Source organism: Haliotis asinina, chromosome 6, assembly GCF_037392515.1.
Source record: "Haliotis asinina isolate JCU_RB_2024 chromosome 6, JCU_Hal_asi_v2, whole genome shotgun sequence".
Lineage (NCBI taxonomy): Eukaryota > Metazoa > Mollusca > Gastropoda > Lepetellida > Haliotidae > Haliotis > Haliotis asinina.
This window is the reverse complement of record NC_090285.1, coordinates 60,741,598-60,765,160: the sequence shown is the minus strand read 5'-3', so window position 1 is coordinate 60,765,160 and position 23,563 is coordinate 60,741,598. Positions and strand designations below refer to the sequence as shown.

General features: G+C 38.8%; 1 protein-coding gene across 4 annotated transcripts in view; it reads right to left on the bottom strand.

Moving 5' to 3' along the window:
* Positions 1-23,563, bottom strand: part of LOC137286174 (intersectin-1-like) — a 76,377-nt gene that overhangs the window by 10,285 nt on the left and 42,529 nt on the right. For all 4 annotated transcript variants that reach the window (XM_067817860.1, XM_067817862.1, XM_067817863.1 and 1 more), the window contains 10 exons: positions 8,706-8,791; positions 8,320-8,426; positions 7,324-7,399; positions 6,762-6,869; positions 6,221-6,319; positions 5,488-5,655; positions 5,241-5,312; positions 4,612-4,755; positions 1,238-1,362; positions 952-1,034 (listed from right to left, as the gene is read on the bottom strand). In XM_067817860.1, the coding sequence (XP_067673961.1) occupies positions 952-1,034; positions 1,238-1,362; positions 4,612-4,755; positions 5,241-5,312; positions 5,488-5,655; positions 6,221-6,319; positions 6,762-6,869; positions 7,324-7,399; positions 8,320-8,426; positions 8,706-8,791 (1,068 nt within the window). The remainder of the gene's footprint in view (positions 1-951; positions 1,035-1,237; positions 1,363-4,611; positions 4,756-5,240; positions 5,313-5,487; positions 5,656-6,220; positions 6,320-6,761; positions 6,870-7,323; positions 7,400-8,319; positions 8,427-8,705; positions 8,792-23,563) is intronic.

Sequence of the window (23,563 nt, the reverse complement as noted above, 5' to 3'; positions counted from 1 at the left end):
ATTATAAGTTTGGGAACATAAACAAACATCGAGGATACATGAGCCCATGACCCCCGAGGGACCAGTGGTCAACATATTTATCTTACTGAACACCTGAATTTTAATCTTAAACTGTTTGAAGCACTTCTGTTGAATGCGAGGTGAATCGCCATTTTGCAGACGACACAAGGTAAACAGATTTAGAGTTATCTCCCTTCCATCAATTTCAATTGCAAAACATCAGTAATTTCCCTGCTTCATGCGTGATTCAATGTTATTCCAGACAAAGAAGTACTACTATGAAGCACCAGAAGAGTTCAGAATTCCCAGCGGTGTACATACATCGCCTGTAAGCAGGCTACATTGGAAATAATAGAACAGCGCTTAGCCAATCAGAAAGAGAGATTCATGTGTGAGGTAAGATAAATATTTTATATTCATTTAACACATATAAAGAAAATATATGCCAAAATATGGTTGGGAGAAAGGCAATATTGAGTGGGTGTTAGTATCATACCGAATAAGAATGAAACAATTCTGCCAAAATTTGAACTATGGCATGGGAATTTCTTAACAATATCAAAATTCACCAACGTCCCCAGCTAAACATGTGACACCAAATCCTTAACCTCTGGCTGATTCTCAGTTGGTAATATGAGCTATTGACGTTAAACTGATGAGATGAAATGTGAACAACTTATTCCACTTATTGTCTTGTGTCAGCCAGGGTAACAACAAGCCACACTTAATGTTTTCATGAGTGACACTGCTGGGCATTTAACCATCCACAGTCCACCCTAAGAGCAGATACTCTATCATCTATGGTCACTGGCAATTACTTGCAAGACGGTGGCTGTCTGCGCATACTCAATGCATGTGGACACTGTAGCATTATCATGTACAACAGCACTGACTGATGTATCCCTACTCTGATTCCTGGATGTACACTGAGTGGACAAGATGTAGACTTACTTGAGTGCTGACGCTCCTTCTTCTTCTTTTCTGTATCTAGATACTGTCTAGATGCTGCTTCGATCTCACGGATCCACAGATCCCTGAAAGATTCACCCATAATCATCAACAGGACAAAAGTATTTCATAGGATAAGGCATCAACAATGTGTAGTCCTTACACTCATTTTACTGTATAGGATTTACAGTTGAGAGTTATCTCCTTTAGCTGTACACCAAATGGAGTAGTCATGTACAGAGGTGAGAGAAGCCTCAAGCATGACTTCAAAACATAGAAAGTATCTTACTTTTCTGTTTCAGTGACTGCTTTGAGATTGAGAATTCTGTCAAAGTCATATCTGATCTGGAACTGACAGGGGTCGCTGTCCGTGTCATTGGACCTTATAAGGATTGCCTCGTTCAACACAATGGGCTGTAAAAAAAAAAGGAACACAATTTCATGTAACAAATTTCATCTGTTGATAGATTAAGCATGAATATGACTGCATCAAATAACTGTCAGTGTTGAAAAAAATGGGACTTTTCAATTTTAATGTTACTGAATCACTTTTTGATGAAGCTTCAACAATAGATTTTAGAAAGTGGTCATATTTACCCTTGTAAGAGAATTACACAAAGTACTTGGTCTAGACAGCCAGTTGTCAGACTAAAATTTGTGTGGAAGGTATAGTGGCTGAGTTGGTAAGATGGCTGACTTTGTGTACATGTGACTAGATGTCTCACTGTGAGAGCATGGTTCAAATCCTAGATGTGACTACTGTGTAATTACTGTACTTCACTGAGAAGATGTAATTGCTTACATTTAACCAGACACTATTTAAATGGATAAGGTCACTCTGCCGGAATTCATTTCTCAAAAGGCTATGAAGGAAAATGTTTTCAGACGGAAACTTATCGAAAATGTGGGATGACTATTCAAAACTTATGCTGGTCCAGTTGATTTTCCAGACATGTGTTGCTTATTCATGACGCCAGATTTAATCACATTCAGTTATCAGCAGCCAACATCAGTCTGACGAGTAATGCATTCTCCTTCACCACAACTCGCTGGTTGAGATAGCGCACTGAGCAACCAGTCGTCCAGGTAAGGGTGACAACGCCTTCCTTGTGACCTGGCTAGGGTAGCCGGCACTATCATGAGTTTCGTGAACACCCTTGGGGCCGTGGAGATGCCGAAGGGGAGCACCGTGAACTGGTAACACACCCCGTCGTAAGAGAAGCGGAGGAACTGCTTGAACGACGGGGGTATCGGCCCATGAAAATATGCATCCTTTAGGTCAATTGACCTAAGTCAATCGCCAGGCTGAACAGTGGAGATCACCGAGCGAAGTGTCTCCATCTTCAAGGATGCAACTTCTGACATGCCGTTCAACTCCTTGAGGTTGAGAATGGGATGAACCCGCTGTCCTTCTTCGGAATGATGAAGTACGTGGAGTAAAATCCCACCTGTTCCTCATCCTGGGGTACACACTCTATTGCAGACTTGTCCAGCAAAGCCTGAACCTCGTCGCGCAGAATACACGCCTTGATCGGACAGGCCGGCACCTGAGTGCACCTCATGGCGACAAACTCGGGCGGGCCTCACTTCCACAGTGGAATGGTGGACAGCACCCAAGGATTTCGCGTTACCTTCTCCCATTCCAGTTGGAAGGGGGGGAGGTGAGCACACCCACTGGGACATGAGGCAAGAGGGCATGAGTAGCCCCGTGCAACACTGGAAGTGACTGTGACTGCCCCATGGGAGCAGCTGGCATGACCAGCGGGGGATTGGGGCAGACCCCCCGTTCCCACTAAAAGGCTGCTGAGAGCTGGATGAAGAGGTCCGCTCTTTCCCTTGGTGGCGCAACTCCTCTTCCTACTCCTGCCCAGTGGCCTAAGCCTGCCAGCAGACTCACATGTAGACTGTGTCCCGGAAGAAGAGCTTGCTACCGGAGCGCAGGGGTGAGAAACCTGCTGCTGTTCCAGCAAGGCTTTCAAGTCTTTAAAAGACGTTGACAGCCACAGCTTGCGCATCCCCATAACTGTGCACATCACCGTAGACACAGCCGTCCTCAACGAGTCGCACGTCAGGTGGGCCTGCACTTCGGACAGCTGACGTAAGAGAAGTACATTCGAGGATATGTCCCCTGAGTTCTCTCCCGCCTCCAGGGCTGACCTCTGTAATGAGGAGAGGTAAGACGCATGGACCACCACCCTTACCTGCTCCATGGCATTCCGATAGACCTCATCACAGGTCTAGTATGCCTGCTGCTGGGGGGCACCCCACTGGGCAAAAGGTGGAACTAAATGCCCTTGCTTGGCTTGGGCGGCTAGTCGGAACAGCGGCCTGCGGCCAGATCCGGACCCAGTGGACCTTCCACTGCAGTCACCGAACCAGTACCATCCAAGCCCCGGTCCCAAAACGCAGGAGGAAGCTTGGAAGGAACCGAGTCTTCTGCTCTCATGGGAAGGGGGGTGCAGAGACGGAACCCCAGGAATCCTCAACTGACCCTGCGCCAAGATCGAGAGAGGGACTGGAAGCGAACCCTCCCTCTCCGGGGTTTGCCGAGGCATCCGGACCCGAGGCCAAAGGCAATGGATCAACAGACATCTCCAAGCATGTGGAGCAAGCAGAGTCCTGCGATCTGCCCCCAAGACTCTGCGTACCCCGCTCAGAGTGAGTGAGGAACTCCTGCCAGAGACCTCCAACTGACTCATGGACGAGGGACTTCACTAAGTCCATGTGCTGCTGAAATAACTGGGTGATAAGTGACATATCAAAACCAGACATAGACGAAGAGGACTGCAGCGTAGGAACAGACTTAGGGTCTTTAGTCTTATCATGCTTAGCTCTCTTAGTCTTAGATGGGGGAAGCTCCATCAGCTCCCCTCCTGGCTCCTGCAACTCTTTATGGAAGAGGAAATCTGCCGCCCTCTGTTTAGGGGCCAGTGGGGACAAGCCCAAACACAATTCGCACACCTTGGGCTCATGGCCCGCCTGTCATGCTTATCTCATGGAGGGATGTTTGTCCCACAAGCAGAACATGCTGTAAAAGCCTGAAAGCCAATATGACAAGCATAAGTTGACGGCTAACACAGCAGCACTGACACGTACAACACATTGAAAATTACGTGAATACCTATGACATGAACTAGTTGGTACTAAACGCAATATTTCAACACGCAGGGGTGACGGATTCCCACCATGGAAAGCACATGTGCTTAACCCACGGGAAAGCCAGCGCAAATACAAAGTCACAGACAAACAAGTTAACTCCTGGTTTAAATAAACGTTCCGTTTTCTCTATTAATGAATGAATAAACCATGCATATAGTTGAGGAACACTCAGACAACTTCACAGTACACATAGAAAGTTTAACTTTCTTGTTCAATTTCCAGCACACGTTCCTACAGCATGGTGACAGCAGAAGGAATGATGACACGGGCTTGGATGCTTCCCTGGTTGCTTGCGCAAGCGTGGCAGAGGGGTGACTCCACGTGGTGAGGGGCCATATAATGAACAAAAAAGACTTTTTGTTTATTGTACAATATTTTATTTAAACATTGATACAACTGTCACGCGACATTTTCAGAAAATGCATATATGTACCCCAAGGACGATATCTATGAAAAAGAAATGACGCGTACTTAACTGTCACCTATGGTTGATTGATTACATACCGTTTTGTACATTTTAAAGTTGAGTGTAGACTTGGGATCACAGATGTAGCGGAGTGAGGAGTTGCTGCCAAGTGGCCGGGATGGCAGTGTGAGCAGCAGGAAGTCGTTAAACAGGAAACACAACAGCTCCTTGTTACTCTTTGTCTGAGGAGGAAGAAAAGAGGCCATTAATAAGCTATTTGTCTGTCAAGAGGGTGTTACAATTGGCTAGCTAGGAATACGGTGTTACTGTGAGTTGGTCTTGGTCTGCAAAGGAAAAAGTCACCCAAAGCAGCAGTTTTGGAAAGATATTATATAACATTTAACATTTCTGACATAATTTTGTATGTATAATGAATCAGGATGGAAATCTTGCCACACAAGGATGGATTGATTTATGTGTAGGAGGAATGCATTAAAAAACTTTGTAAATCGGTTACATATATACAGGCTACCTTCCTGAAGATGACTGATTAAGCAATAGAGTTCTTAGTCCCATAATGATACACATTAATGAATGCCTCTTCAACAGACTTTTCTGTTTCAGAAAGCTCTTGTTTTCAAACACACTGTCTGAATGTAGAACAGCTGACTTTGCCAAATAAAAGAATTCTGACCAATATTTGTAATTCGATTTTCCAAGAACTTACTTTGTAAAGGACACCAGAGTGTAGAAGTCTTCTTCTTCCTAGGCAGTTAGTGACTCCATTAAATATTATTCTCTGAAAGAAAACAGTAGATCTTTGACATTGAGTCACTGATAGTCTGGGAGAACATTGAGATTCAAAATACATCACAAACGGTCTGACCCTCTCTCTCTCCCACACTGGCTCTGACAAATACAGACACATTAGAACCAAACGCTGGAGAAGGAGGAGCTATCATGTCTCCACTCACCTCAGAGAGCCCATCACACTGAACATGATTCTGTAGCCATTCCAACCTCTCAGAGTTTTCCTTCTCACGAACCCCCTCATTGACTTGACTGCACAACTCCTCTGCCTTGGCAAGAGCATCCACTAGATTCTGGTGGTCAGGGTGTTCAGGAGGGGTGTATTTTAAGATCTGTATGAATACAAACATATATGTCATAACTCACATGGTTGTGATCTATGGGAAAGCTACTACTTTCTTGTTTTTTCGTCCAGTTCATAGCAAACCATAGTCTCATATAGTTTTCATTACCATCACTGCCTTGATAACCCAGACATATGACGGAAGCTTTATGACACAGGGTGACTCTTGGTATTGCTAGGAAGCAGTACACCACATGACCATTACATCACATGACCATTACATCACATGACCATTGCATCGTGTATTAATTTACTAATGTGATCACGAAAACAAACAATATAAATAGATACAATGTGGTAATTGTGTCATTTAGGGTGTGTAAGAAACAGAATAATGACCATAAGATACCATTTACCTTACAACCTGCTGTAAAATGCATCACTTTAGCTATCACCTTTTAAACCAACTTGTAACTTCAGTTTTGGTTTCCGAGACCATATGAAACAAGCTGTAAGATACATATTATTCAACAAGCACTCTGTTTGGTTGGATCAGTCAAAACCTGAACTACCAGATGGCCCAGACTACTAAAACCTATGGTAAGTGCACTTACCTCCTTGATCATGAGGGGGTATTTGGTTATTCTCTGCATAGGCTTTAACAGGAAGCTACTGAGAGGCATATTCTTTGTCCTGGGATCTTGTAGACACCTCTGAAGACAAAGTGAAGTAAAGTCAGATATAGAGTACCAACGTTGTGGAGTGAACTGAGATAAGTAAATTTTAGCACTACAACAAACATCGATACTTGGTCAAGCATGGATATTAGGTTCATTTGTAGAATTGGACCCAAAGTTGTGTTTGAGACAGGATGTAAGATGAGAAACACTGCAGTGCACATTTTGCATGGTAACATTTAACAACTGGGGAAATTCAGGGGCAATGGCTTTGTGCTGACAAACACTGAAACAAAGGCATACTAGTACTCAAACCCACAATCAGTGGGTTTCTGCCATACCAGTGGAAGTACTTCTGCTTTCCAACATTATTAGAAGTCTTTCATGTGAATATTACTCTGCACAACATCGACCTCTTTACCATCATGTATTATATGTATCAGATGTCATGATATAGAGATATGTCTCCTTATGTCACCTTGTGAGTCTCGACAAATTCAGGGCTCTGTTCTGTCTTCCTCTGTATGAGAGCGGCTGCGGACAGCTGGCAGCTGCAGAATCGGACGTAGACAGTCATGTGGGGAAGCTGAAAACACACACACACAGCATTACAACACATGCCATGTTGATGTACACACTGTCTCATATGTAACACCAAAAGTTAATGCTCAGTTGAAATTAAAAATGTTTTGTTAAAAAAGACTTGAACAATTTGGTAAGAAAAGTCTTAGATGATAGTAATGGAATTCTCTGTTAAATTGTCATGACCTGAAGTGATTTTCACTCTACTTTTCTCAGAACTTAAGGTGAAATTAGAGGCTTTTTCCACATTGCCTGTTGTGAACTTCATAGACATTTTTCTCTAAGCTTATAGTGAATTTACCTGGATTTATTTTTAACTGATGATTATGAATTTACTGTATTTTCCTCCCACCTTAAAGCAGACTTAACATAATTTCTAATTAATGCCTGTAGTTAAAATTGGCTATAATGTATCATTGATTTACACAGTTGTATGGATCAGTACCTCTAAAACTTACATTTTCACACAGGATATCCCCTATCATCGAGATGGGCTTGCCTTTTCCCGACATCTTCTTCCGAACCTTCAAACCACTGAAACATCATCAAAAGATGAATCAGATCAGATCAATTACTGGCAAAAATGGGTAAGTTTTATTGGTGCAGAGAATGCGTTTATAAGAGAGTGGCACATGGCAAAGAGCAAACCAATCTGGTTTGTGAAAGGGAGAGCAGATGTACACTATTGCATGTGAAGTGCATGATGATGAATTGATTCTGTCAGGCACTTTACCCATTGCACTACACTTGATCGTGGACAACCTGAGGACCCTTCACTCACAATGGAAAGCACCAGAGGGCGGTACTCATATATGCTAATATGGTTCAATTGTCAGATCAGTGCTCTACTTCTTGTTGTTGAAATGGTCTCATGCCCTTATTACTTATACTATTCCTTGTTTGCCAGTAACTCATGAAGTATATTTGTTTACATTCCAGAGGCATTCGCTTGGGCATTTGTAAGTTGCAGCATAACCATTAAGTGACGTCCTTGGTCCTACAGAAAAAGGTGAAATAAACATGGCTTTGTAGCTTATCCAAGTTTATTAAGTTACTTTTTGCTTTACATCAGCCTGATTTTTGTAAAACATCAAGGGTTTGCCTTTTAGCATTTGAAATCATAAAAAGGTAACAGATCACCTCTACACTGATCTGTATCGCATGTATCACCAAAAATTATGCAAAAGTTTTCAAATATGATCTAAAAATCTGAAGATGGTATGTGGATCAAACACTGAAAGAAGGGAATTTAGAATATATGAAGATATTTTTAAGACATGCTATGACTGCATTTTACATATCTTGAAAAAAATATATTTGGGGCAAACTTCACTAACAAAGTAAGAATACAAGAGATGGAAGTAGATAGAGCAGTGTCTGAAACAGTGGTCCCTGCCACCCTTTGTCATACATTGCTATCAAACCCTACATCATGTTTGTAGCTGTGAACTTACTTCAGTAACTTCATATTACAAACTATCAGTTCACTCCAGTTGACGAAGACATTGTGCAGCTCCTCATCTGTCAGAACCTTGGAGTTCCGCAGTGGCTGTATGAAGGCCTGCAGCAAATAGATATAGTAAAAGGGATTCTGTGTTATTAATTGGCTGACTGAACAATCTGTTTCACAGTTATGTTCCAAAACCAAATAAATTGAAAGGTCTTTAACTTATGCTCTGGCAACATAACATATTGAATGATTGTAGTGTTACAGTCTGGATCCTAACATGACAATCAGAATGATGGATGGAAAAAATTAGGTGGAAGAGAATAATACCACTTAAGTATCCACACAAAAGTCTTTCCATATGGAAGACTATGTCTGTGACCTCATACTGACCTCGGACACGATGGACATGTCTGCCATGTATGACTCCTCGGTGCTGATCAGCTCACTGATGTAGTTCTGTCGGTGCTTGTCCTCAGCTGTAACAAAACAATCAGAATGAGGAGTAGCAGAACACCCAAGGACAGTAGCTGTAAGATACAGCCATAACAGAACAGTCAGCTATAGTAGCTGTCAGATATAGCCATGCCAGAACAGTCAGTAATAGTAGCTGTTACATACTGTACTATAGCAGCTGTCAGATACAGCCAGCTGTCAGATACAGCCATAACAGAATGGCTAACTATAGCAGCTGTCAGAAATAGCCATAACAGAATGGCTAACTATAGCAGCTGTCAGATACAGCCATAACAGAACAGCCAACTAAAGCAGCTGTCAGAGCTAGCCATACAAGTACAGTCTATAATAGTAGCTGTTAGATAAAGCCATAACAGAACAGTCAAAGATAGTTGCTGTAAGATCTACAGAATAGTCAATAACAGTAGCTGTCATATGCAGCTATAGGAGAACAGTCAATGATAGTAGCTATCACACATAACAGAACCGTCAGCAATAGTAGATATTACCAGAAGATAAGTCATGACAGAACACTGATATTAGCTGTAGCAACACACTCAATGAAAGAAGTTATTATTTGCAGATATAAAAGAAAATATTACTTGCAGATGTAACAATAACAGAACACTCAAAATTTGCAGTCAAACAAAGAAGTGAGATAACACTCAATGTAGTTGTTACAGGATATTTAGTAGTATACTTCTCAATCCTTTTACTTTTTGTATGGAGTAAAGTTGTGACATCACTCTATGTAAAAGCTCAGTGTTCATGAAAGGTGTTTCATAGTAACAGGACATTGGTTCCTGCAAGCTTCAGATGTCTGTCTGACCCACTGAAAATTCACGGGACCCACATGATAATACTGAACACACATTTCAGATTTAACATTTCTCATAACTGGCACTGAAATTATGAACATTATATAATGACAAACATTATAAACATAAATTTATAAACAGTGAACAAGTGTCACATGCCACAAATAACTTCAGACAAAGTTATTGTGATATATTCAGTCAGACACTGAGGCCAGCAGGTTTGCGACTTCTGTCTGACCATTGGCAAATCTGCCAGATTTGTCAGAGGGTCAGACACTATTCGTGAACACAGAAATCTCTCATTGATCAAGGATCTAATACTGTTTTATTAATTACATTCAATGTCAGTCTTAAGCTGAAACAAAAGCTCACAGCATGAGCTGTTATCAGTATAGAATTTGTAGCAGGCAATATCAGATGGTGGGGATGCGGTGGGTGAGCTGGCTAAAGCGCCAGGCTAGTGATCAGGTGACGTTGAGGTGTCGGTATCCAGCCCATCTGTGACTGGGTGTAAAAACTTTCGAAACAACTTTGTGTGCAGGATCTTTCTGTGTTGTCATAACCCCTAGTGTACAGTACACAACCCCGTGCACTTCAAAGAACCCATGAATCCATTGGCATATGACCAGATGGTGGCCAAGTGAGTGAGTGGGTGAGTGAGTGAGTTTAGTTTTTATGCTACACTCAGCAATATTCCAGCCATATGGCAGCAGGGTGGCCAAGTGAATATGTGCAAACACCTAGTTGCAAGGTATAGCAAGGTGCAGGAAACTTACATAAAGTACTGTGACAATGTGTCCCAGTCCACCCAGCTGTGAACTGGGTGAATTGGCTAGGGTGAGAGAGCCACCTTAAACGCTGTGTGGTTACTGGCAGCAACAGTTGTATACTCCCCATGGAGTTGAGACTGATATGATGTGACACTGAGACTGACATACAATGATCAAAGGAAACAAATACCAGCACCTTGAGCAAGCACTAGTTACACAGATATGTGCTCTATATAAATGTCCTATAGTAGTTCGGCTGTTTTGCACAATGAATGGTCATATAAAGGTAAATGGGGATGCCTAACACCACATCTAACCCTGGAGATTCTTCCACTATAAATTTCTGTGGACTACATGTTAATCTGCCATTGTAAAATAGTTAAAACAAATTGAAAACACTTGTTCTCTTGAGCTGAGTTTAACATCTCCTCTGTGTTGTGATGTTCACTGCCTTGCAAGTAACAAAAAGCATTTTGCTTCATTGAAGGGAGTGACAAACAAGTTTCTGTCTTTCAGAAATCTGCATGTGGCCTGTTTCCTCTATGGCAGGGTGTAAAAGATTACTCCTCAAAAACTTACTTTCCTGTGCAGTATTTTATCAGGAGAGCCAATCAGATCTCAACATTTTGACATGAGCTGTAAGATAACTGTCACTGTAACATAACCTTCAATTTCAGCACTTACAGGTAACAGCATGACAAGTGGCTGACAGACATAGTTGTTATTGATCAGTGTGTCAGGAGCTGTTGGATACAGTCACTGTACTACACATTACATAACATTCACTGCAAAGAGACATGGACTTAACACAACAAAATATTCAATCTCTAGACCTGAATCTCAGGAAAGTTATTTTGTTCTTAAATACACAATGCCATTTTGAAAGTGGTCAAAAGTAATGCATGTTATTTTTTGGATACACTTTCTCATTACAAATTCTAGTACTTTAGGGTTGAGTCTCATATGGGATTTGACATAATCTCAGAGTCAGCCAGCACACAGTGTGGGTTCAAATCCTGTAAGGGACTTAGCCCAAGAAGTACTAGTATCTGTACTTTACTGAGAAAGTGTAATAAAATATATATATTACATTTCATATCTCATATTTTATTCTCATACTTTATTCTTTTTATGTGCGAGACATCGCTGTGTCCATGCTCTATTGACCGAGAGTATACCTGAGAGAAGCTATTGTTTGTAGGTTTATGCAGGCACTCTCCAGTCTACAGATTGATCTTTTCTAGGTAAAAGAATACTGCAGAAAGGTATTATTGAGTGAAACAACCAAATGTTTGCAAAGTTATGCTGACAGTCCCTACCACCAATTAATGAGCTGAGACCACAGGATTATCTTTACTGGGAATATGGTATTTTGAAGGAGGGTATTTTTTCAGGTGAAACCATCAACTGCTTTTGGACTATGCTGAGTCTCCATCCAGTGAGTTGGGCTCACAGAAGGATTTCCAGTTACTTTCATATAACAACATCCCCAATGCTGCTTTGTCCATGTGATCTTCACCTACAAAACATTTGTATGACTGTTATAAAGCAGCATTCACACAGCAAACTATAGTTTGACAACAAGTTGAATTTTAAAAGTTGTCGAACATGCACATTCCCGTGTCAAACTTTTATGTGATTTGAGCACCACGTCTCTATCTTTGCAGTCATGTGACAATTTCGTTGATGGCGTTTGGCTGTGTCTGAAACAACACAAGTTTGACACTTCACATGTTAAACTGCAGTTTGACAACACTGAAAGTTTGATGGAAAAGTTGGTGAGAAATAGTGACTGATCCCATATCTCGCCAACAGTTTGACAACTCTGAAACAAGTGTTGTCAAACTCAAATTTGTCATGTGAAGGATGCTTTTCTAATTTGTTCAAAATATTTAGAAGTGGGATTAATAGTAGATAGAGTCTTCCGCATACATATGTCATTCAAAGTTGGAGAATTATGTGGTCGCCATTTTCATACACTAGGTACAAGACCTAGAGAATCGCAGGATTTCAATGAACTTTTCATTGTTGTAACGCTATGTGGATTAATGAGGTTACAGCTGATATACTGCTTCAGTGCCGCTGATGGTCCCAGTCTGATCTCCTTCATCATGTGACATTTCCTCTTTACTATTCCGATTACCATTTATAAATATATAATTACCACGCTTAGTGCTTGCTAAACACTTGGATAGCTGACCAAGCTCTTTACATGTATAATTCTTGAATGTGAAATAGTGCTGAGTATCAATTAGCATATAATCATTTATTATTTACGGTTTGAAATTTCTTTAACAAACCCACTGTTGTTTCTATTCAGTACTACTGTTTTGTATAACTGGCAGAAATTTTGTAGTGGGGAAGTAACATGGTCTAATTTGATAATTCTATCTTAGCATTGCTTGATATGCAAATATGTATTTGCACAGCAGCTTATCACTATTCATGTGGATCTTTTGTAGTGTGTGTTTAGACTTTGTGTTCTTTTGGTGTGCATTTGAGTGTGTGACAGTTTTATCTAGCTAAATTTTATCCTCCAAGAGGGCAAGGAATTCCATGGTTCCCCGCCCCTACCTGCAACAAGGATTCAGTTTTAAAAAAAAAAAAATTCTCTGATTAAATTCTTTTAGGAAATTAATCTAGGCTAAGTATATTCCAGTGAAACGTATGCAGAGATTTAGCAAAAGTTGAACATTGCTCCTCCCCAAGACTCTACTTCTACAATCATTCCTTGCTATGAATCAGCAATGATCATAGCTGTGGCTTCACAAGTTTCAGACCTTTTCATCAAAATACGTTACTAAGTTAAATCTCCCAACAAGTCAATAAAGCATTCCAACAGAGAAAATCACATTCACAATCAGCTCTTCGCTGATCTCAAGCACAAGGTCAAAATAACTTTGAACATCACATTTGTCACTTACACTTGAACACACAAAACTTCTAATTTCATTATTTGATTTAGAATACACGTCACGACAATAATGCTTTTAAAATAGACATATATCACTACATTAATTCATTTAAGACAGATATGTCACCAAATCATTTGATTGAAACAGACATTTCACAACATTCTTTGACTTAACTTGACATGTCAGAGTGTAAGTAATCACAGGTTATAGAAGAACACAATGTCTTAATATAAACCTTGCAAGCACTAATGATGTCTAACTATTATTGCAATGTTTCTTGACTTGCAAGATATTTCTGTGCCACTGTATTTCCAGCTTACTGCAAATGATCCATAGATGCACTTTTCACTCTGGGTGTTCTTTTTTTCCAAAATCAGACATCTGTGCACATGTGTTTCTTGTCAAAAGAATGTGAATCATGCATGTCATGCACCATAATATATTCACACTCTTGGCATCCATTCCCATAGGAGTACAGTAATAACACAGACACTCCAGATTTGCATAATGATTGTTTATTTGGATAATCCCTATGAACATGTCATCATCTGTCAGTGGTACTGAGTATTATCATGCAGTATGTGGGGCAGGGTGGCTACAGTGTTGTATCCACATCCACGTACACATTAGATGGGGAATAGATTGGGAGCAAGGGAAAGTGGACATGAAAGGAGGGACATCACACATAAGACAAGGAAAAACATCTGGCAACAGAGGACATGGGCAAAAAAAGTAGGAAAAGGGACATAATTAGATACTGAGATAGCCTGGGACATGTGGCAGAGGATACTGGACAAAATTTCAAGACCAAAGGATAATTGAACAGATAACATGGGACAAAGGATGAGGTACAATAGACAAAGGGCACAGGACACTGGACAGATGAGAAGTGATATAGGGATAAGACATGGGAGGGGACAAATATTATCGGACGTAGGGTTTGTCACACATGAGAACAGGGAACATAGACAAGGACACTAGATGTGGAACACATGACACAAGGTGCGACATACAGGTATGTTGAGTATGGGACAGAGTCTGTAAAAACAGGACATGTGACAATGGGTTTCTATACACAATTAGTGGACATTAGATCTCTTCACTAATAGACAGGGTTTGATTTAGTGCTTTGTTACTGGCACTGTGCAACCTAGTTATTTGTGTAATTTGCACAAGGTACATCTCAGTTTTTGAGAAACACATCAACAAAAAATGTAATATTATAAGCATGAATATGCCAGCTCATTTTCTATGGCACACTATGGCAACAAAACATTGCTATTCATAGACATGTCTTGGCTATGACAGCTCATGTAATCAGGGATCAGCTGTGTCTCTGTGTTGCTATGGTTTTATGGGAACTACACCATGGACACATGTTTATGTTCACCAAAACCTCTGATCTTTTATCACACTACGTTGCAACAAGAAATTGGGCTCATGCAACTTTATCTTAGGTTGCACCTCATGCAAGTAGCTTAACATCTCTTAAATCAAGCCTCGATAATGGATAAATGAAACTTGACATTGTAGACAGAAAATAGGTGAAATTGAACTTGTGAGAAAGAGTATATGAGACAGGACATTGCTGACAGAGGACAGGTGTGACTGGACATTCTTGATAGAGAACAGGTGAAACAGAACATTGTAGATGGGGGACTAGGGAGGAGGGACATATACCCCAGTAACTGCAAGGGAACACCAAGACAATGCCATAACTGATGAAAGCCATGCTTGACAGTTCCCACTGATAACAACATGGATGCTACAGCAACTGTCGCCTAAACACATTATATATATATATACATGATGTCTAACAGTGATACATGTATTAAGTTGACACTATCAGTGTGGTAGGAAGGCAAGGGTCACTGACACTTGATCTAACAGGACACACAAAATCAATCAGTTAAAATATCCCTGTTCTGTCATACAATAGACAAGAAGATAATCAAAGCTCAATACTATCGTTCAAAGATTCGGAACTTATCTGGTTCATCAATGTGACCTTCATTCAATCAATGAAGAAATCAAATGTAAGCTGTAGAAAACAAAAAAGTTCATAATACTTTGCTGTCAATCATTTTATTTCTTATTGTGGTATGTGCTCTTTAAATAAATAAACAATAAACCTATCAACAGACCTTGGTTTGGTAGTACATGCACCAGATTAAGTATGAACAGAATACATTTATATAGCTCAACTTGACAACTTGGGACATCAACTATAAATTTGACTTTTGAAAACCTGTAATTCAATATCTAAAATGGTAGAGTAAGGCCATATACAATGGATTTGATATTGATTTTCAAACCATTTTGATAAAGGAGCATGTGAAGTTGCTTGCATTCAGTGTTTAAATAGGTTGTGTATTTCCACCAGGTCCTTCCTGGTCACTAAAATTAGCCTTTGATTGATGGCTGACAGATTACAGCGACAGAACCTCAGTGGTGTGATTTCAATAATCAAATGATTGATTACAGCCTGATTACAGTATCTTCTGATATAGAATCTGATATATGAGGAGTAACAGGCAGAATCATGAATCATGCTTCCATCACATAATTAGGTGCTATAGATGCATTCTTGCTAATCATCTTACAAACATGTCCTTGCAGCATATTCTTTTTCATACCATCGAATATTTAGGTCAATATGCACACAATTATTCATTCACATTTTATAAGTAATTGTTTGCTCTCAACATCAATTATTGTTTAAGCATTATCAATAGAAACTGAGTGTTCAGTATTAGCACTTTTCAACTCCTCTTAATTGTAACTCAATGTAAATCACTGCAGGATGTTATAATCATAATAAAGATATAATACACATACTAAGGGTAATGATTATAATCACCTGTAGTTTGTATATCTGAGAATATGGAATGGAAAAACAAAAGAAATGTGTATGATAAGTAGGATAGATTGGCCATATTATAAAATGCAGAGTTCCTGCCTATAGTTGATCAGTAGGAAGCAGTGGGCCAAGGAGGAAATAGACACTTCAGCTGCAGGTGGAATGTCAAGAATAGCGTGGTGTTCCAGCAGCTGAGATTTAACATTGTAATGTTAATTTGGCTCAGTTCAACTAGTAAACATACATTTATTAGGAAATACAATATCAGTGATTAACATTAGGCATGAATGTCAAGGGGCCCTATTGATAACCCTTATGTTAAAACTAAAGGATTTAGGGTTGCTTGAAATCAGTTACTGAAGAAACATACATCAAGTACCCTTGGACACGACACCTGTAACTTTGAATAATGAATACACTTACAAATTATTCATGTCGGAATAAATATTTATCTAATTCATCGTGTTCACGAATTAAAATAATATTAGCTGTTGTTTGCCCACTCAACATGCATCCTGTAAATTGTAAATACATCTCGGTCATCATAATCCCTATCCAAATTGGCAAAAGAGATTGGATCAGTAGAGCTCTTGAATGTGACCAAAATGTATGCCTCATGATGGAGAGAAAATGAAAACTGTTGCACAGATAGACCTACCCATGTTGGTTGAGAGCAGTCTGGTCCTACACACTAGTGGCTGATTGACTGACAGTCTCTGTGAAGGCTGCTACTGCTGTACTTTGGAAGTAACTACTTGAGCTCCCGCTATAATTTGACCCATATCAGTGTCATAAGGACTTTGTAAATAGTCATAAATACAGCTCCATTCACGCAGCCTGCACTGCCTCCCATTAAGCTTTTCCATGTGCTACACAATTGTTGATAATAGATAACCTTTCACGTATCAATATGGAAGAGGAAAATCTGAAATAGCTATTCAAGAGGAAATAAACTTTTTATTCAATTTTATTCTGGATTTAGTTTCAGACTTCCTTAGAAGCAAGCAATGTTAGCTTATTAATAATAAATGAACTTAACTTGTGAACTAGAATACCATATCTGAGATCATAATGAAAACAGATGTGTCTAAGTAAGAACAAGCGAATCACAACACAGTTATTGAATGTGATTTATACCACAATAATTCAATATGCTGTAAAATTTCTAAAATGCCCAGCAGAAACTATTAAATTTAGAACTACGACTCCAGAACCATTAAATTACACAAACATAACGTATGAAATCTCAAATGGTGTCCTTTAAGATAAGAAAACTTGATTCACTCCATGGTATCAGATAGTAGTGCAGACATCTGAGGCGGAGCTGTAGCTGTCAAAGGTTCAATAATTGCTCCATAATTGCCTCATTATACTAACAGCCTAATCATCATAGAATGCGACTGAAAATATGTTGGAAACTGCAAGGCTTACAACATTGTGTGCTGTGATGTGTGCTGCATCTGTATGTCCTCTGTCATAAGAGCACATTTTGTACTAATGTTCACTATTCAGTTTAGATTTGGCTGGTTCAGGGAAAACTATCACTTTTTACTTGTCTCTATTTATTGGACTGGTTGTGGCATCTACTACTGCCTACAGCATGGCTTTGGTCTCTGATCTACTCGAGTGTATGGTAAAGAACCTTGTCTTTTTAGCAACATATGTTTTGCAAAAAACATGATAAAAATGTTGCAATCCTTTATCAAAAATACATTGACTTAAGGGTCTCCAGTAATACCATCATGAACACCCTTGATAAATGTACTCTCATACCGACTTTGATTCTAAACTCAAGAAAAACAAAATACTAGTATAAATGTAAAAGAAGGAAAATCTCATGTGAAAATAATGAGCAAGTTGTTCCATGTGAACATTAACTCAAGACAACCTACTAGCCACACCTACCATTGAACAACAGCCAGTTCCCAGCCATCATATGCAGGACATCTACAGACAGTGAGCCTATCTACACATACACAGTGAAGACTTTCTCACTGATTTCTCAATGTCATCCAGTCAACGATGCGTTGCATTTTGATTGCAGTCCCCTCTATATAGAGCCCCTATCACTGGACCTTGACACAGCCTACAGCTCTAGGGCTTCACTGAAGCCTCTCTGATCATGTGGGACCTCACTATCACCTCTAAGCTGATGTATGATATTACTATCACCACTCTGCTGAATCACTGTCTATTCATCATAAAATCTAGACTGTAAACTATGTATAAATAACATGCATTTATCTGGAGTAGTCAAGCATATGTACAATATTTCTCAATTTATGAGAACTGTAGAAATGGGTTTTAAAACTGAAAAATACAACTTGATGATAACATCTATCAATGCATCTGCAACAAAATGTCACACAGAGGACTCAAACAGACATACAACCATCTTAACAAAGTTAACACGTAACAACTTTATTTCAAATAAAACAATCTCATGAATCAGATATAAATCGAGACACAAAATAATAACACAATACACAATCTATAAACACTAAACTCCAGAACTTTAATTATCTGTATTAGTGGCAAGTACGGGTTTGATCAACTATCAACACATTACTTAGATTTTGAGCTAGCTATATAAAATACATGTGTAAATGAACTAACTTATGTGTAAGAGTTAAAAGTTAGCCAGGTATCTTGGGAATAATGTTTCGCCTTGCTGAGGTGAAAAACACAGGATGAAAATAGACTACAATACATGAATGGATGCACATGACTCGTCTACCCAAATTACGTACTGGATCTAATATTATTAATTCAAACAGTCTATTTCTTTTGAAAAATGCTCATTACATGATCAGCTTTGTTAATTTACTGCTGAAAGGAAGTAAAGAACACACAATATTTCAAATGACTATAGTTTATCATATGATAAAATTGAATATATGCCTATTTTTTTAGCAGTCACGATAAAATGCATTTATTGCTGGACCATACATATCAGTGCCATTTGTGACATGAGCTAGTTGGCGAATGGATCATAACCTCAAACTTAATCATATTTGAATATTTTATTTAGAAACAATTAGCAAGACTAAAGCATGTGTTCAGACATTTAAATATGTATACAATTATCACTCCCTAATGTATTTTATACAGTGTTTTAATTAAGTAGTTTCATCTTCCTTGTAAACTATCTTCCAGACTGAGAGGACTTGTGACCAGATAAATGTTAAGTCAAACAAGACCTGCACCACCTTCTCTTACTACCACAGTTGTCTACCCTGAAATGTGTTTCTAAATGCATTACACGTACACAATAACAAATCCATGTCAATTTGTGTTAAACAAAATCAGTCATCTTCCTTTACGTTTTCTCATAATCTCCATCATACCTCACTACACTAATACAATTAAACTCGAATATGCACAATTAGACATATTATTTTGATGAAAGGGTCACCTTTAGCCATTCTAAAACCAGGCATTATGGATACTATTCACAATCCAGAAAGCTGTCTACATGTAAACATGCTTTTGTCTACAAGATCAGTGGCACAATTCCAAGTTTTCTTGGACATGGACACTCATGAATCTATTCTATCTATTTTTAGTGGGTGTTGCTAAAATCATGGGTTGTGCCAGTTTAGTGTGGAAATAAGGAGTGATTCATGAGATGAAACAAATCCTGTGATAACCTAGATACTAAGATGCAGGGCCTAGACTTTTTAAACTTTCTTAGAGCTAAGATAGCTAAGAGTCAAACATTAACTTATGAGTAGATCAGTGGCACAATAAGAGTGCCTCGAAAATCTAGGCCCTGGTGCAGTACTCCACAAGAGACCATGCAGCTACTGCATGATACCAGACAGACATGGCAGATATCAGTTATTTCATATACAAAAAGTGAACTAAATATTTCTTAAATACTTTTCACCAACCAAAAGCTAACAGTTTATTTCACAACATTTACAGTAAACAAATAAAACAATGGAAGTTGACTGAAAACAAGTGTAAATATTGAAAACATAAAGAAAACCCCACTTGAAATTGCATATGTTGTGTGGTGGCCCCCCATGGTTCCATTCCGTACACAAAAAAATGCAGGAATATATACCAGTCTTTCATATACCTGGAACATTTACCTGTTGTTACTGGTTCAACTATATACCAGGAACAGAAGCAGTGTTCTACTCAATGTCACTGCATCTACCTGTCATTATACAGTATTCTATCTAAAAGCATGGACCTACCAGACAAAGTAAAGACACACATGTCAATAAATCACACTTCATGAGTCTAGACCTAAATCAGTGAGTGTCTCTCTGCGTAGATCAGCTTATTGTCATATATCACAGAGCAACTCTGACAGCTACACAAATATATCCATACGAGAATGCCCATAAACTACACTAATAGGTGACATATCAAGACCTATTCAAAGGAACTTTAAGGGAGCCTTAGAAAGGGTTGAGAGATGTACACAGAATGTGAAACTTGGATCGGTTTCCAAATGGACGAATAATATGACAATAGTCTTAAATATGTCACAGCTGAAGTACAGGTGTTAAAAATGATTGAAGTAATGTATGTAAGCATGTGACTAATTACGGTATCATCTGTCACAATTTGCAGCCCCAAAACCATACTGTGATTAGAAAAGCTAAGCTTGAGCGATGGGATTCCTCTTCATTAACTTAACTTCAATGAATTGCATGCATTTATGTGATCTAACTTACTTCAGATACAAATGTCCTACTAATCTACTTTGTTCTTGTACCCTAGGCGAATCATACTATAAAATGCTATCAACCACATCTGCTTGAATGACAACAGTATTTTCTGAACTAGAAGTCCCAGCTTCATTGTGTGCACTGTTACTACACTTAGCTCTACGTGCTCCACCATTCTGTGCTCAGTCTACTGCAAGCTGTGACTACTGGTTCACAAAATAAGGCACAGTCCAATCGCTGCACACAATAGCTTTAAAGACTCTGGTCATCTATATTTCATCAGAACTTTGGACCGACCATTTAATACTCTTGCAGGGATTTATCATGGGTTCTAAACTGAGTGAACTTGTCAAGAAAATTGTGAGACAAAGACTTTATTTTATATTGTGATTCATGAACAATATTAGTATGTTTGTATATCAACATTAAATTTATTAGAGTAAAACTGCATTATTATAGCATCTGTTATCAAGTGTAAGCTACCTAAAACTTAAAACCCCAGGCTTGTGGCAAATGGCATCACCGCAAGATGAACCCTGCCCTGCAGCAGACTTGGGGCAGAATTTAAATAGTGAACTGTTCAACGTAGATATCTGCCTCGAGACTAATCATATGTGAGAAAGAATGTTTTAGGTCACTATATGAAGACATATGACATTTGTCCATAAATGAGGTCAATAACATTCTTTTCTGAACATTCAGCATCTCCAGCAAACAAATGCATGTTAAAACTAGAGACAAAATGTATTTTTTCATAGTGTTTTCTGGGACAAATAGATATTAAATATTCCAAAATAAACAGATCCCCCAAGAATATAGAATGGCCAGTGCCACTCATAAACTGTTAAATTATCTCAGGCATTATGTTGCATATGTGAAGTGGAACTCCCCATGATCAGGTGCCAACACATACAAGAGAAACAGGCACTCCCCAACTAATCAAAAGCAATATACTGACGGTAACGTTAATATGAGACAGAATCTCATGTTTTTGCTACCATGTCTTGTCACACTTCCGATTAATTGCTGAGGAAAATTATTTGTTCCCTCTGCACAAGGAACATGTAATAATGTTTCCTCATTACATTCAATGTAATCAGGCTGATTAACAGAGAGCACTGGCAATCATGGCTACCCGCTCTCACATAAATATCTACTAGTACACCACGACATCCAAGATTCAGGGTAATCCATAACATGTAGGGAAATACATACATATTGCTCACATCAAGACAGGCAATACACCAAAACTGTGTACTGTATAAAATCTTGGGAAACACATGGAGATTGTATTGTGTTTTGTAAAGTCCATATCATACACAAGCACGTTAAATGAGCTATTATTCTATTCTATGCTGATATGCACAAGAACCCGTGAGTATTAAATCAGTAAAAATACACAGAACTAAGACAAAGCATAATTAAAACCCTATACACAATCTTGTTCGTATTATGGTTTTTGGTGAGAACTATGTTGTCTTCATGAAGACAAATCTCATTGGTTTCACACTTAAAATTTCAATAACATACAAACTAGTTACTTGTAACATGGTCTCAGTATTGGAGATCGATAATGATAAGTTCGACATCTATCCTTGATTTCATCTGACACGCAATCAATAACCACTTTGATACTGGTTTCAGATTAAATACACATTTACATATCATATCAGTTTTGAACTTGCACATACTCTTGACAATATTGTAAGACAATATGACTGAGATTATGTCCATGGAACAATCATCACTATGTATCTCAAACTGTGATCTTGATGCCATTGTATCACCAGTGCTAAGCTAAGCAAAAAGCACCAATATAAAATGCTATTCACAGACTAATTATTATAAATATACAAACACCCTACATCTGTACACACAGCCTATGCAATATGTAGCATGGCTGCTTATAAACACATACAACATATTCACTCGTATATGATAATATTAACTTCCACTTGACCAGACAAACACAGGTGACCAGGATGCTGCCTAGAAGGCTTCAGGAGCTATCAGGTCAAAGTAATCATTCTGCAACAAAATACTTCTGTCATGTGAAGAAGTAACAGGAGTGGAACTGTATACTGCAGTATTAGTAGATCCGCGGTGTTTTGCCTTCAGTTCGGTATGCCCTAATGCAATCTAAAAAATTGGTATTTTTGGTTTTAATATCATTGTTTTATCAACCTTTTCTAAATATGTCTAGAAATCAAATCATTTTGCAAAATTCTTGGCACTTCTTTGCTTGACAGTTGCTATTTTTCCCATATGTTTATTCTCATATAAGGAACCAAAGGCCTTTTACTGCTATATGTACCATACCGTGATAAATGCATACAGATTCACCCTTAATAAGTTATCCTACAAATTTCAGGAATACCTACCAACAGTATAGTGTCAATTTAGTAATGGCAAGAAGATTTCTGAATGTCAGGGTTCAACGTTTTGTTCATTTTAACCAAGCAGCAAATCACTGAAGCTGTTATTATCCACCTATCGATCAAATGGTATTCTCATGGAAATATTACTATAATATTACATGTGTCAGAACAGCAGTTTTATCAAACAATGGTCACATTGCTGATCTTTGTGTACATCTGGCCAGTGGCATCGCTGATAAAAGTGATCGCTGATGAAGCACAGTCAGCTCGGCAAATGATTGCTTTTGAAGTACAGCGGGGAATTTGGTAATATGCTTGTGAGGATGAAGCTACAGTAGAGGAGATGAACTCTTAAAATCATAGCACACC